Source organism: Oncorhynchus gorbuscha, linkage group LG01 (assembly GCF_021184085.1).
Source record: "Oncorhynchus gorbuscha isolate QuinsamMale2020 ecotype Even-year linkage group LG01, OgorEven_v1.0, whole genome shotgun sequence".
Classification (NCBI taxonomy): domain Eukaryota; kingdom Metazoa; phylum Chordata; class Actinopteri; order Salmoniformes; family Salmonidae; genus Oncorhynchus; species Oncorhynchus gorbuscha.
Window position 1 is genome coordinate 50846351 of NC_060173.1, and position 13228 is coordinate 50859578.

Genomic DNA, 13228 nt, shown 5'->3' on the forward strand with positions numbered 1-13228 from the left:
CTGAGATGGGAGAACCTGACAGAACTACAACAGTCTCTACAGCACTTCACCAATCTGGGCTTTATGGGAGAGTGGTGAAACGGAAGCCACTCCTGAGAAAAAGGCACATGACAGCATGCCTGGAGTTTGCAAAAAGACTTTGAGAGCATATGGAAAAAATTGTACTCTTTGGCCTGAATGCAAAGCATTATGCCTGGAGAAAACTAGACACAGCTCATCACCCGTCTAACACCATCCCTACCATGAAGCATGGTGGTGGCAGCATCATACTATGGGGATGCTTTTCAGCAGCAGGGACTGGGAGGCTGGAAAGGATAAAAGGAACAATGATTTGAGCTAAAATACAGGCAGATCTTTCATGAGACTGGGGCGAAAGATTTATATTCCAGCAAGACAATGACCCCAAGCATACAGCCGAAGCAATGCTGGAATGGCTTCAGAACAAGTATGTGAAAGTCCTTGAGTGGCCCAGCCAAAGCCCAGACTTGAATCCCATTGAAAATCTGTGGAAAGACTTGAAGATTGTTGTTCACCGCCACTGCCCATCTAATTTATCAGTGCTTGAATCTACAAGGAAGAATGGACAAAAATCCCCAATTCCAGATGTGCAAAGCTGATACAGACATACCCAAGATGGCTCAAAGCTGTAATCGCCGCCAAATGTGTTTCTACAAAGTATTGACTGAGGGGTGTGAATACTTATGTAAATGAGAGATTTCTGTATTTCATTTTCAATAAATTAGCAAAAATGTTTAAACATATTTTCACTTTAACATTATGGGGTACTGTGTGTAGATACCTCTGTAACCGTAAAAGCTTGGTTTTCATGCATGTTAACATCAGAAGCCTCCTCCGTAAGTTTGTTTTATTCACTGCTTTAGCACACTACACCAACCCTGATGTCTTAGCCTTGTCTGAATCCTGGCTTAGGAAGGCCACCAAAAATTCTGGAATCTCCATCCCCAACAACAACATTTCCTGTCAAGATAGTACTGCCAAAGGGGGTGGAGTTGCAATCTACTGCAGAGATAGCCTGCAGAGCTCTGTCGTACTATCCAGGTCTGTGACCAAACATTTCGAGCTTCTACTTTTAAAAATCCACCTTTCCAGAAATAAGTCTCTAAATGTTGCCACTTGTTGTAGACCCCCCTCAACCCCCAACTGTGCCCTGGACACCATATGTGAATTGATTACCCCCATCTATCTTCAGAGTTCGTACTGTTAGGTGACCTAAACTGAGATATGCTTAACACCTCGGCCATCCTACAATCTAAACTAGATGCCCTCAATCTCACACAAATGATCAAGGAACATACCAGGTACAACGCTAAATCCGTAAATATGGGAACCCTCATAGATATCATCCTAACCAACTTGCTCCACAAATACAGCTCTGCTGTCTTCAACCAGGATCTCACTGATCACTGCCTCATTGCCTGCGTCCATAATGGGTCCGCGGTCAAACGACCACCCCTCATCACTGTCAAACGCTCCCTAAAATACCTTTATAATCGACCTGGCCCGGGTATCCTGGAAGGATATTAATCGAGAATTTCAATAAGCACTTTTCTATGGCCGGCCATGCTTTCCACCTGGCTACCCCTACCCCGGCCAACAGCTCTGCACCCCCCGCAGCAACCTGCCCCCATAACCGCCATCGATAAAAGACATTACTGTGCAGCCGTATTCATCGACCTGGCCAAGGCTTTCGAATCTGTCAATCAGCACATTCTTATCGGTAGACTCAATAGCCTTGGTTTCTCAAATGACTGCCTCGCCTGGTTCACCAACTACTTCTCAGACAGAGTTCAGCGTGTCAAATCGGAGGGCCTGTTGTCCGGACCTCTGGCAGTCTCTATGGGGGTGGCATAGGGTTCAATTCTCGGGCCGACTCTTTTCTCTGTGTATGTCAATGATGTTGCTCTTTGCTGCTGGTGATTCTCTGATCCACCTCTATGGAGACGACACCATTCTGTATACATCTGGCCCTTCTTTGGACACTGTGTTAACAAACCTACAGTCGAGCTTCAATGCCATACAACACTCCCTCCGTGGCCTCCAACTGCTCTTAAACGCTAGTAAAAATAAATGCATGCTCTTCAACTGATTGCTGCTCGCACCCGCCCGCCCGACTAGCATCACTACTCTGGACGTTTCTGACTTCTGAATATGTGGACAACTACAAATACCTAGGTGTCTGGTTAGACTGTAAACTCTCCTTCCAGTCTCATATTAAGCATCTCCAATCAAAATTAAATCTAGAATCGGCTTCCTATTTCGCAACAAAGCATCCTTCACTCATGCCGCCAAACATACCCTCGTAAAACTGACTATCCTACCAATCCTTGACTTCGGCGATGTCATTTACAAAATCGCCTCCGACACTCTACTCAGCAAATTGGATGTAGTCTATCACAGTGCCATCCGTTTTGTCACTAAAGCTCCATATACTACCCATTACTGCAACCTGTATGCTCTCGTTGGCTGGCCCCCGCTACATATTCGTCGCCAAACCCACTGGCTCCAGGTCATCTATAAGTCTTTGCTAGGTAAAGTCCCGCCTTATCTCAGCTCACTGGTCACCATAGCAGCATCCACCCATAGCACGCACTCCAACAGGTATATTTCACTGGTCATCCACAAGGCCAACACCTCCTTTGGCCGCCTTTCCTTCCAGTTCTCTGCTGCCAATGACTGGAACGAATTGCAAAAATCACTGAAGCTGGAGACTCATATATCCCTCACTAAATTTAAGCACCAGCTGTCAGAGCAGCTTACCAATCACTGCACCTGTACACAGCCCATCTGTAAATAGCCCACCCAACTACCTCATCCCAATACTGTTATTATTATTTTATTTTTTGCACCCCAGTATCTCTACTTGCACATCATCATCTGCACATCTATCACTCCAGTGTTTAATTGCTAAATTGTAATTATTTTGCCACTATGGCCTATTTATTGCCTTAGATTTTTCTATTGTGTTATTGACTGTTTGTCTATCCCAGAGTTACACACTCTGTGTTTTTGTTTTTGTCGCACTGCTTTATCTTGGCCAGGTCGCAGTTGTAAATGAGAACTTGTTCTCAACTGGCTAACCTGGTTAAATAAAGGTTAAATAAATAAATGAATAAAATGGGTAAGAAATTCAATTGAATCTATTTTGAATTCAGGCTGTAACACAACAAAATGTGAAATAAGTCAAGGGGTATGAATACTTTCTGAAGGCCCTGTAGATGGAATCTTGACACAAACACTCACACAATATTGAGACATGGTTCAGAAAAAGGTTTCCAATCGAGTGAAGATTTCTCATTGATCTTGACAAAACACTATGGGTCCATACTTTTCAGTTTAAACTTTTTCTCTGTCTCAAAATGCGCATCGGCCAATGAAAATTGTTGATGTTATTGCACATGGCACATTCTGTCAACCGTGGGAGCTTACATAGACAGATGCACAGAGTATAGGGTCTGAATACTTGTGTAAATAAGGTATTTATGTTTTTTATGTTTAATATATTTGCTTTCGAAAAATCTTTTTTTGATTTGTCATTATGGGTTATTGTGTGTAGATTGATGAGGAAAAACATTCATTTAATCCATTTAAAAAAAGGTTTATGTTCGCAAGTATGGTCCCAACAAGTTGACTGGTTGTCATCGTGATACATTTCTACATGTTCATTACAAAGTGGTTTACAGTACGCTAGACAGGGCCAAACTCTTACCTGCAGTCCTACTTCAGCAGCGAGGGATCCAGATTTGACGTTACTGATGTAGATGCCAGGCTTCTGTGTGGGGCCACTGGAGATGCTGACACCCATGCCCTTGGTGCCCACCAGGCTCAGGAACACCTTCTTCTCCTTGATCTCCTTCCCTCCCATGGATGCCAGGCCTGCCACACTGCTCTTCTTATCCTGAGCGAGAGAGAGAGAGAGAGAGACAGAGAGAGAGAGAGAGAGAGAGAGAGAGAGAGAGAGAGAGAGAGAGAGAGAGAGAGAGAGAGAGAGAGAGAGAGAGAGAGAGAGAGAGAGAGAGAGAGAGAGAGAGAGAGAGAGAGAGAGAGAGAGAGAGATTGTACAATTCCGTGGTTGCATTACAGTGTGTTGCTTTTTCTGCCTCCTTATTGGTAGGTCACTCTGGACAAGTGTTTATTAAATTACTAAAATGAGAATGAAGAAGGGCCATATGGTGCTACACTTCAAAGAATATGAGAGAATATTTCATCTCAAAGAAAAATTTATCTCATTCTCACCCCAGAATCAGACACAAATTGGTCCACGAACTGCCACTTCAGAGGCTCCGCTGTGGTACTACAGAGGAACAGATAGCGTGGGATAAATCCGATTCTATATTCATTCATGTATTTATTTCAGCTTTATTTGATCAGGAAGATCCCTTGAGTAAGATTTTGTGAGCAACACCTGGCACAGGAAATACATCAATCAATAATCTAGCTACCATCTCAGTGCTCACCGGATACCCCTTGCCCAGGACAGGATTTCTTGTTTCATTTTGATCACAGTCTTTTCTAAAGCAGAAAGGTGTCAGATACAATACCAACAAAGAGAGAAACAGCCCTACCTCTTCACTGGTATCATCCCAACCTCTGCACAAATAAAAGGATCAAAATTGAAGTAAGTTATGAATATTCACTTTTGTATTTGACATGAGGGTGAGTGCGTATATTGGTTGGGTGGATTTAGTTTAACTTACGCCGGACTTTGAGCGACACGATTTTCTTGGTCTTGATGAGGTTGATGACTTCCTCGTGGATACAGGAAGAGATGGCGTATCCATTGATGCGGACAATCTCATCTCCCATCTGGAGGTCACAAGGAGGTCAGACGTTACGACCCGCACTTTTTATGTAGTGTGACAGTGTGTGGCTCCTTTTCTGAGTGTTATGTTTCTCAGTGTATGTTTGCCTCTCTTTAGATATTTCACCACATCCCATCCACCCTCCATACTGGTACTACATGACAGTGAAAATACGTATTTTGGGTTGAAAATAAGTCAACGTCTTGTGCTCACTGGGTAAGGATGAGTCTCAGAAGTGTTTTTTTTTTCTCCTAGATGCGAAGACAGGATGGCTGTGTCACCTCGGCTGTAGCTGTGTGTCAATTTGTGTCACCGGTTATTGAGCTAATGGAAGTGTGTGACATCTTGTCACGCCGGTTGAGGGGAATAACTACAGCAGACTGATGGAAAAGCAGATCCAATCAGTCTGAGTCGTGACTCAGGAGCAAATTGCTTCAGGAAGAGATGAAGGACAGGAAGATACTTAAAAAGTTCCTGGGTGTTTTTACCAAAACGGTTTGTTCCTCGGGTTGACTTTATTCGATGCATGCACAAGTGCTGCACACACAAACACGCACGCAAACAAACACACACACACCCACACACCTGCAGGCCACTGTTTCCAGCCTGTCCATCCTTGACGATCTGTGAGATGAAGAGTCCACAGCCGAACTCCAGGCCCCCTCTCACGCTCAGCCCCAGACCCTCAGGATGAGTACGATCCAGACGCACCTCCTTCAGCTTACTGCACCACCCGGATGGAGAGAGGGGGGAGGAAAGGGAAGACAGGAGGGGAGAGGGAGAAGGGGTTAGATGGAGGATGACAGTAAAAGGTGGAGGAAGGGGTTATCAGTTCTGTGTTATCAAATTGGTGTACATTCTCGTTGCCTATAAGTACTAAGAGAGTAACTACATGGTATAAGACAAGTGCATCTTATTGAAAGTCTATGGGCTCCGGCCTGGTGGGTGGCAGCGACCCCTCCACTCACCGTGACCTCTTGGGGGTGAGCAGGTCGTACTCCACCTGGTGTTTGAGGGGAATGAGGGGCCGGATGGCATCAAACAGCGGCAGGCGGCTGGGCTCGTTGATGACCAGCTTCAGGTCCCCCACCAACACGGGCAGCTCCATGGACCTGAGGGAGAGGGCAGAGGGTCAAAGGACAGCTTCAACACGCGTGCGCACGCACGCACACACTGCACAGACATTCAGGGGAGAGCGAGATGTTTTGAATGCCTTTCTTTATCATTCCTATCGTTGACATACGTGATTATGAGGACAAAGGGACTCAAAGCAGCGCACAGAATGACTCGTTCAGAACGGTATGATAAACGCCATGGCCTTATGGGCCATCCAGGATTCCAAGAATGTGCAATCAACCTACCAATTCCAATGGGAACGTATGACCTATGACTATGAATTATTAACGTTTGCCATTTCACTCCTTACTCGTGTATGAACGAGTAAAGGGCTTTAGTGAATAGCTGGCCAGGCTTGGCGGAGCACCGGCGGAAAACTGATCATGGGTCTAACCAATGGGGTCTCAGGTCTCTGGCTCCATACAAAGAGCGCATGGAAACCAGCACCGCTAATTCCCCTTCACCTCCATTCAGTCCACATTATCGTCATAGTCCTGAATGAAATCCTATCTCCCACCATACACCTGTATACACACACACAAGCATGCACGCACACACACACGCACGCGCGCACACACACACGCACGCGCGCACACACACACACACACACACACACACACACACACACACACACACACACACACACACACACACACACACACACACACACACACACACACACACACACACACACACACACACACACACACACACACACATTGTTGAAGTAGAATTGACAGAAAAAAAGGCCATCTTCATTTTGTTCAAGTACTGGTAGACACACTAACAATCCACTTCCCCAAATAAAGGATCAGCAAATCAGTTGAGGGAAGTTAAATTGTCAGAAAATTGGTCATCCTGAAAAAAAGAAGAATAGGTCAATAATTTATCACTAAACTGGAGTGAAAGTCAAACAGAGATGGTGGTACTCACCAGTGGTGGAAAAAGTACCCAATTGTCATACTTGAGTAAAAATAAAGATACCTTAACAGAAAATGACTCGAGTAAAAGTGAAAGTCAACCAGTGAAATACTACTTGAGTAAAAGTCTAAAAGTGTTTTGGTTTTAAAATATACATAAGTATCAAAAGTAAATAGAATTTCTCAAATATACTTAAGTATCACAAGTAAAAGTATGAATAATTTCTAATTATTTTATATTAAGCAGACTGCACAATTTTTTTAGTTTAAAAAAAAGTATGAATAGCCATGGGCACACTCCAACATCATTTACAAACTAAGCATTTGTTTTGAGTGAGTCTGCCAGATCAGAGGCATTAGGGATGATAAGTGTGTGAATTGGACCATTTTCTATCCTGTTAAGCATTTAAAATGTAACGAGTACTTTTGGGTGACAGGGAAAATGTATGGAGTAAAAAGTACATCATTTTCTTTTAGGAATGTAGTGAAGTAAAAGTTGTGACAAATATAAATAGCAAAGCAAAGTACAGACACCCCAAAAAACTACTTAAGTAGTACTTTAAAGTATTTTTACTTAAGTAATTTACACCACTGGTACTCACTGGTGATACATCCGCAGGACATCGTACAGGTAATCCTTTTCAGCCTCATTGTCAATGAGCAGCTCCACCTAAACAGCAAAGGCATCTTTAGTCTCACTCTCATCTTCATCATCACAGACAAGATAGCAGCTGCCAGGGAAGGCTGCGGGCTCTACACTGACACATCCCACTCTACTGTGGTCCTTTCAGCACAACAGGGGGCATTCCCTTTAGCCCTAGGCTTGTGTGTGTGTGTGTGCGTGTGTGCGCACAGCAGTGTGTGCATCTTACCTTGTAGCGACTGAACTGCTGCAGAAAGGTTTTGAGGAAGCGCTTAGGCCAGTCATTAATATACCCCATCTCCTTCATTAAGGAAGGTTGTCGATCCGGCTGTGTGTGAGTGCCTCAGTGTGTGTGCGCGTGTGGGCACCAACCTGTGTATATGTTTGTCAGTGCTGCGTTTTGTGTGCCTGTGCCTGTAAAGCGTTAGCATCAATAGCATCTCTATTGTGTGTTGCTGGAGGTAGAAGGCCAGGTAGCTTTCCTGTTTTCTAGATCCCTTCCCCTTACTAGGACTGTGGGCTGGTACACACACTCATGCCACCGGACTAGGGAGGGGGAGTAAGGGAGCGATAAGGAGGGGTGGAGGTTGGAGGGCGGTTTGGAATAGTGAGGTGAGCAGTGTCACCTTACAGTACATCCCTGTGACAAGCAGTCCTCCACCATCATTTCTTACAATTAGGGGTGACTCAAGGAACCATTGCAGTCAATAGGTTCATATTTGCACCTTTGGTTAGTTGATGGGTTATGGGGGAACCTTTCATGTTTCCTGGAGGAACTCTCTCGCAAGAGTGTGCGGAGCACTCTGAATTTATTCTGATGTTGGATTTGTTGCGCTGCCAAACTCGGAAGAAGATGAAAATATGTGGTTTTTGGCAATGGCTTTATGGGATGGCCAGCAACTGGTAAAACATTACCCATTCCTATATCAGTACTATTTTAATATCAATGTTGAATAATACAACATTGGCTGTCAAGCACATTATATTATATGACTATATTGAATTGAATTGAATGTATTTTGGGGTAAAAGACATAAACAACTAAATGTACAATGTGGACCCAGAGGATATCACTTAAAATGATTCATTAAAACCCTTGTTTCCAAAGTGGTCCTGTTTGTTTTAATAATAATGTTTATTTTTGATGGTAATGACATTTGTTTATGATGATAATTATTAAGTGTTGGCTTAGTTCGCTAGTTACCTACAGTATCTTCAACCTGGCCTACACTCTTAAAAATGCCTGGATGTTTGGATGGCCCAACTGCTGGGTAGCAGGCATTGGGTCACTTAGTCAGGTGGTTTTCTTAAATAAAAAAAAAGAAACACGTTGGTTGTTGATGCTGGATTATCGATGCTGGGTTATTAAGAAATGACCCAGGCGGTCAGATAAGATGACCGGGGGCGTGGCTTAGTAGGGCCCTGGCTTGCAATATAGTTATTTTTGGCCCAGCGGGTCAGATAAGACGATTGGGGTTGTGTCTTTCAGATAGTTATTTCTGGCCCCCGTATTGTTAAGGTTCAAAACTGAGTTCCTTAAGAGCCCATGCAAATCCTAACGTTGGAAGAGCTACCACTTTCCTACAATGTCATCAGCAATGTTAATATTACAATATGTAATATGCATTTAAAAATATATATATTGTGTACAAACTTATGCACAGGAATGACATTTAACCCTCACAGCTGGCAATCCCAAAAGTTTATTTGAGGCTGCTTTTACTTCCAAGAGTGTACAAAGAAAAGGCTTTAGAGATACACACAACACACAACACGCACACGCAGACACCTAGGCACATATTACTACACACAAGCTCAACCGTGCAGGTTCCTGGGTGTATGACAGTGTATTTATGGTTTGGTAAAGCTCTCGGACTCAACATAAAGAGACAGGGTAAGCAACGGTGACTACGCGCAGACTTTAGCAGCCGGAACGGTTGAAGCTAATGTCATAAAGAGCCAGCCAGATACCTCAGCTTATGTTATACAGTATATGAAGACCTATTGTGTTCTCTAAACCCTGAAACTCCCTTATTCTCAAAACGTGCAACAAAGGCACCGAGGTGAACACGACACATACAACAAATAAACTGGAAGAGAAGTTAAGGGCCCACTTCAATCTAACAGTAGCCTATATTCACCTGTCAAAGACATATTGTCACCACATATTCATTGTCACAAACATGACCAAAAACGCATGCTGTTCTGTGGTCAATCAATCAAATGTATTTATAAAGCCCTTTTTTAGAGCCTTATCTAAAAGTGTTGTTGTTGTTGCTCATGCCTTCCTGCCTGCCAGTCCCCTCTCTGTCTCTAATTGCTGCTGTAAATCGTCCCATCCTTTTCCGCTCGGCTGGACATCCCTGACACGGTCTAAATTAACTAATGGGGAGCGACCTAGTGAGAGCCTACAGCATAGAGGACAGATGGCTCTGGGTCCACATTACAGAGGACGGAAAAAACCCAAACGTATCACGTTGCCTTTACACAGCTTCTCTTTTTTTTTTTTTTTACATAATTATCCGAATACTGTCACCGTGAGTATCCGTGAACAATTGTATGGCTAAATACAAAATGCATCATCGGTATCTTTGTGTTGGGTCTAGAATGACCAACAGACGAAAATATGTTGGAAACACCAGGTGAACGTTTTGCAATACACACAGTTCACCTGACAAATGACCAGGATAACCAATCAGGAAAGCTGACACACAGGCCATAGGTACTCATGATAATAGCCTAGTTTACCTGTACACACTCTCCCTATAATCGACATTGTTATTGTATAGATTATACACACATGTGGTATTAAAAAGGAATATATTAAATTAAATATCCTCACAAGAGGGGGCAACTTTTTAATCCTACACTACAGAGGATTCACTTGTTGTATAACAGTTGTATAACACAACCGTCTAATTTCACAATTGTGAAATAAAGGATGAAACAATTCAATTAAAATCCCAGCCAAAACATGTTAGTCCTACATGAACATTTTCTACACCTATGAAGACATTATAAACGCATCTAAAGGCACCTGTGCAAGAGCATTACCCCCAACAGGGTTCAGAGTACATCATAGGACTTTGATAACAGCCAAAACAAAATGAAACACAAATGAAGTTCTTACCTTGTGCCTAAATTCTCGAGCTACTTTTCGTTCCATTTTCGACAAAAGAATAACGCTGACACCGACCGATGTACTATCTTCCTGTTAGCGACAGTACCCTCTCGACAGTGGCGCTACCGACAGTGAACGCTGGGCGGTAGACATAAAGAATGATAGAGGCCTCTAGTGGCCCAAAGCCGTTTTAACATGGGCAGCGCCAATGAGTGCTTCCAACATTCTTCCGCCATTTAAAAGTAGTCAAAGTAGTCGACCGGGTGGGGATTCCTATAGAGTACCACAGTAAGAGTCATAATACCCTGGCATGACGTTTTGATAACCGTGTAAATCTCTCTAGGACAAGGTGACTTTTGTCAATATATTTGTCTGTATCCCCCCCCCCCCCAAAATAAAAATAAATTAAATGCTAATTAGCTGCTAATATGGCAATCATAAAGAACTTGAAATGCCTTGATGATTTGTTTAATTTAAATGGTTATCAAAATGTCAGGTCATTTGTAGTTTTGTGAACTTTGATGCTGATTACATGGAATAGAGACAAATATATTGTTAAGTCACCTTGTCCGAGAGAAATTTTGTTATCAAAAGTGTTTCTACAAAACGGCCCTTATTTGTGTTTCTAAAAAAAAATGAATGGTGGTAAAAAAAGATTGGAACCATTTCCCTGTTTGACCTCTAGATTTTATGGGTATTATGACACCCACACTGCAGGGCTCTATGGGTTGTAGCCTTACTGGCACTGCCCATGTTGTCACAGACACTATATCATAGATGAGTCCTCTATCTATCTCTGTGGTGGTAGATCCCAGCAGTGGCCCCATTCAGAGAATAGCTCCTGGTATTCAATTGCTGAGGCACTGCTGGGCTGGGGAAAGGCGGATGTTTCCGGTTTTCAGGATACAGTATTTACAATTCAGGAAGCTTCATAATTTAGTTGGTGGGAAAACAACTAAAGCTTGTGCAAAGCTAAATATACAGAGCAACAATATAAACTCAAAATTTAACAATTTCAAAAAGTTTACTGATTTACAGTTCATATAAGGATGGGCATGGGCGCAACCATGGGTTGGTCTGAGAGGGCAGAGGCCCACCCACAGAGGAGCCAGGCCCAGCCATTCAGAATGAGTTTATCCCCCCCAAAAGGGCTTTATTACAGACATAAATACTCAGATTTAACAGCTGCCCGGGTGGCAGGTCTCAGACGGTCCTGCATGTGAAGAAGCCGGATGTGGAGGTCCTGGGCTGGCATGGGTACACTTGGTCTGCGGTTGTGAGTCTGGTTGGACGTACTGCCAAATTCTATAAAACGACATTGGAGTCGGCTTATGGTAGAGAAATTAATATTACATTTACTGGCAACAGCTCTAGTGGACATTCCTGCAGTCAGCATGCAAATTGCACTCTCCCTCAAAACTTGAGATATCTGTGGCATTGTGTTGCGTGAAGAAAAAAAAAACATTTTAGAGTGGCCTTTTATTGTCCCCAACACAAGGTGCACCTGTGTAATGATCATGCTGTTTAATCAGCTTCTTGATATGCCACACCTATCATGTGGATGGATTATCTTGGCAAAAGATAAATGCTCACGAACAGGGATGTAAACAAATGTGTGAACATTTAAGAGAAATGCGTTTTTTGTGCTGAACATTTCTGGGATCTTTTATTTCAGCTCATGAAACATGGGACCAACACTTTACACTTTACGTTTATATTTTTGTTACATATAAATATAAACACTCAGTTGTATCTATTTTTCCATGTTTCTTGTTAGTCTGTATGTCCCACTCATGTCCAAATCCAAATCAAATTCATTTATATAGCCCTACGTACATCAGCTGATATCTCAAAGTGCTGAACAGAAACCCAGCCTAAAACCCCAAACAGCAAGCAATGCAGGTGTTGAAGCATGTTGGCTAGGTAAAACTCCCTAGAAAGGCCAAAACCTAGGAAGAAACCTAGAGAGGAACCAGGCTATGAGGGGTGGCCAGTCCTCTTCTGGCTGTGCCGGGTGGAGATTATAACAGAACATGGCCAAGATGTTCAAATGTTCATAAATGACTAGCATGGTCATGTCTCACAAATCAGTTTGTCATGTTTTAGGCCAAGAAGACCTGGGTGTGTATGGTCATTGGCAGACAAGTTGTGTACGACGTTAATGTCATTTTACATTGATAGTCTAATCAAATACAAACAGAACAACTTGAACATTGTGCATAGGTCATGCACATGCATCCTAGACTCACTTGTTCTCTACTACTGATTTGTCTATTGTGTGTTGCTGTGAAATAACTAGTGGTTTTATTGTTATCTGTCATGTTTTGTCATTTATTATCTTGTCTTGTCCCTGTGCTTCCCATTCTATTCGTTTCCCTCTGCTGGTCTTATTAGGTTCTTTCCCTCTTTCTATCCCTCTCTCTCCCCCTCCCTCTCTCACTCTCTCGCTCTCTCTTCTCTCTATCGTTCCGTTCCTGCTCCCAGCTGTTCCTATTCCCCTAATCAATCATTTAGTCTTCCCACACCTGTTCCCGATCCTTTCCCCTGATTAGAGTCCCTATTTCTTCCTTTGTGTTCCGTTCCTGTCCTGTCGGTTCCTTGTCTAGAA

General features: G+C 43.1%; 1 protein-coding gene across 4 annotated transcripts in view; it reads right to left on the reverse strand.

The window, feature by feature from the left end:
* LOC124039309 (harmonin-like) overlaps positions 1–10758 on the reverse strand; it is a 46190-nt gene extending 35432 nt beyond the window's left edge. For all 4 annotated transcript variants that reach the window (XM_046355274.1, XM_046355257.1, XM_046355266.1 and 1 more), the window contains exons 1-8: positions 10630–10758; positions 7459–7526; positions 5789–5932; positions 5406–5544; positions 4716–4824; positions 4584–4608; positions 4255–4312; positions 3728–3916 (exon numbers count right to left, since the gene is read on the reverse strand). In XM_046355274.1, coding sequence (XP_046211230.1) covers positions 3728–3916; positions 4255–4312; positions 4584–4608; positions 4716–4824; positions 5406–5544; positions 5789–5932; positions 7459–7526; positions 10630–10665 — 768 coding nt within the window. In that variant the 5' untranslated portion in view covers positions 10666–10758. The remainder of the gene's footprint in view (positions 1–3727; positions 3917–4254; positions 4313–4583; positions 4609–4715; positions 4825–5405; positions 5545–5788; positions 5933–7458; positions 7527–10629) is intronic.
* Positions 10759–13228: the final 2470 nt, after the last annotated feature.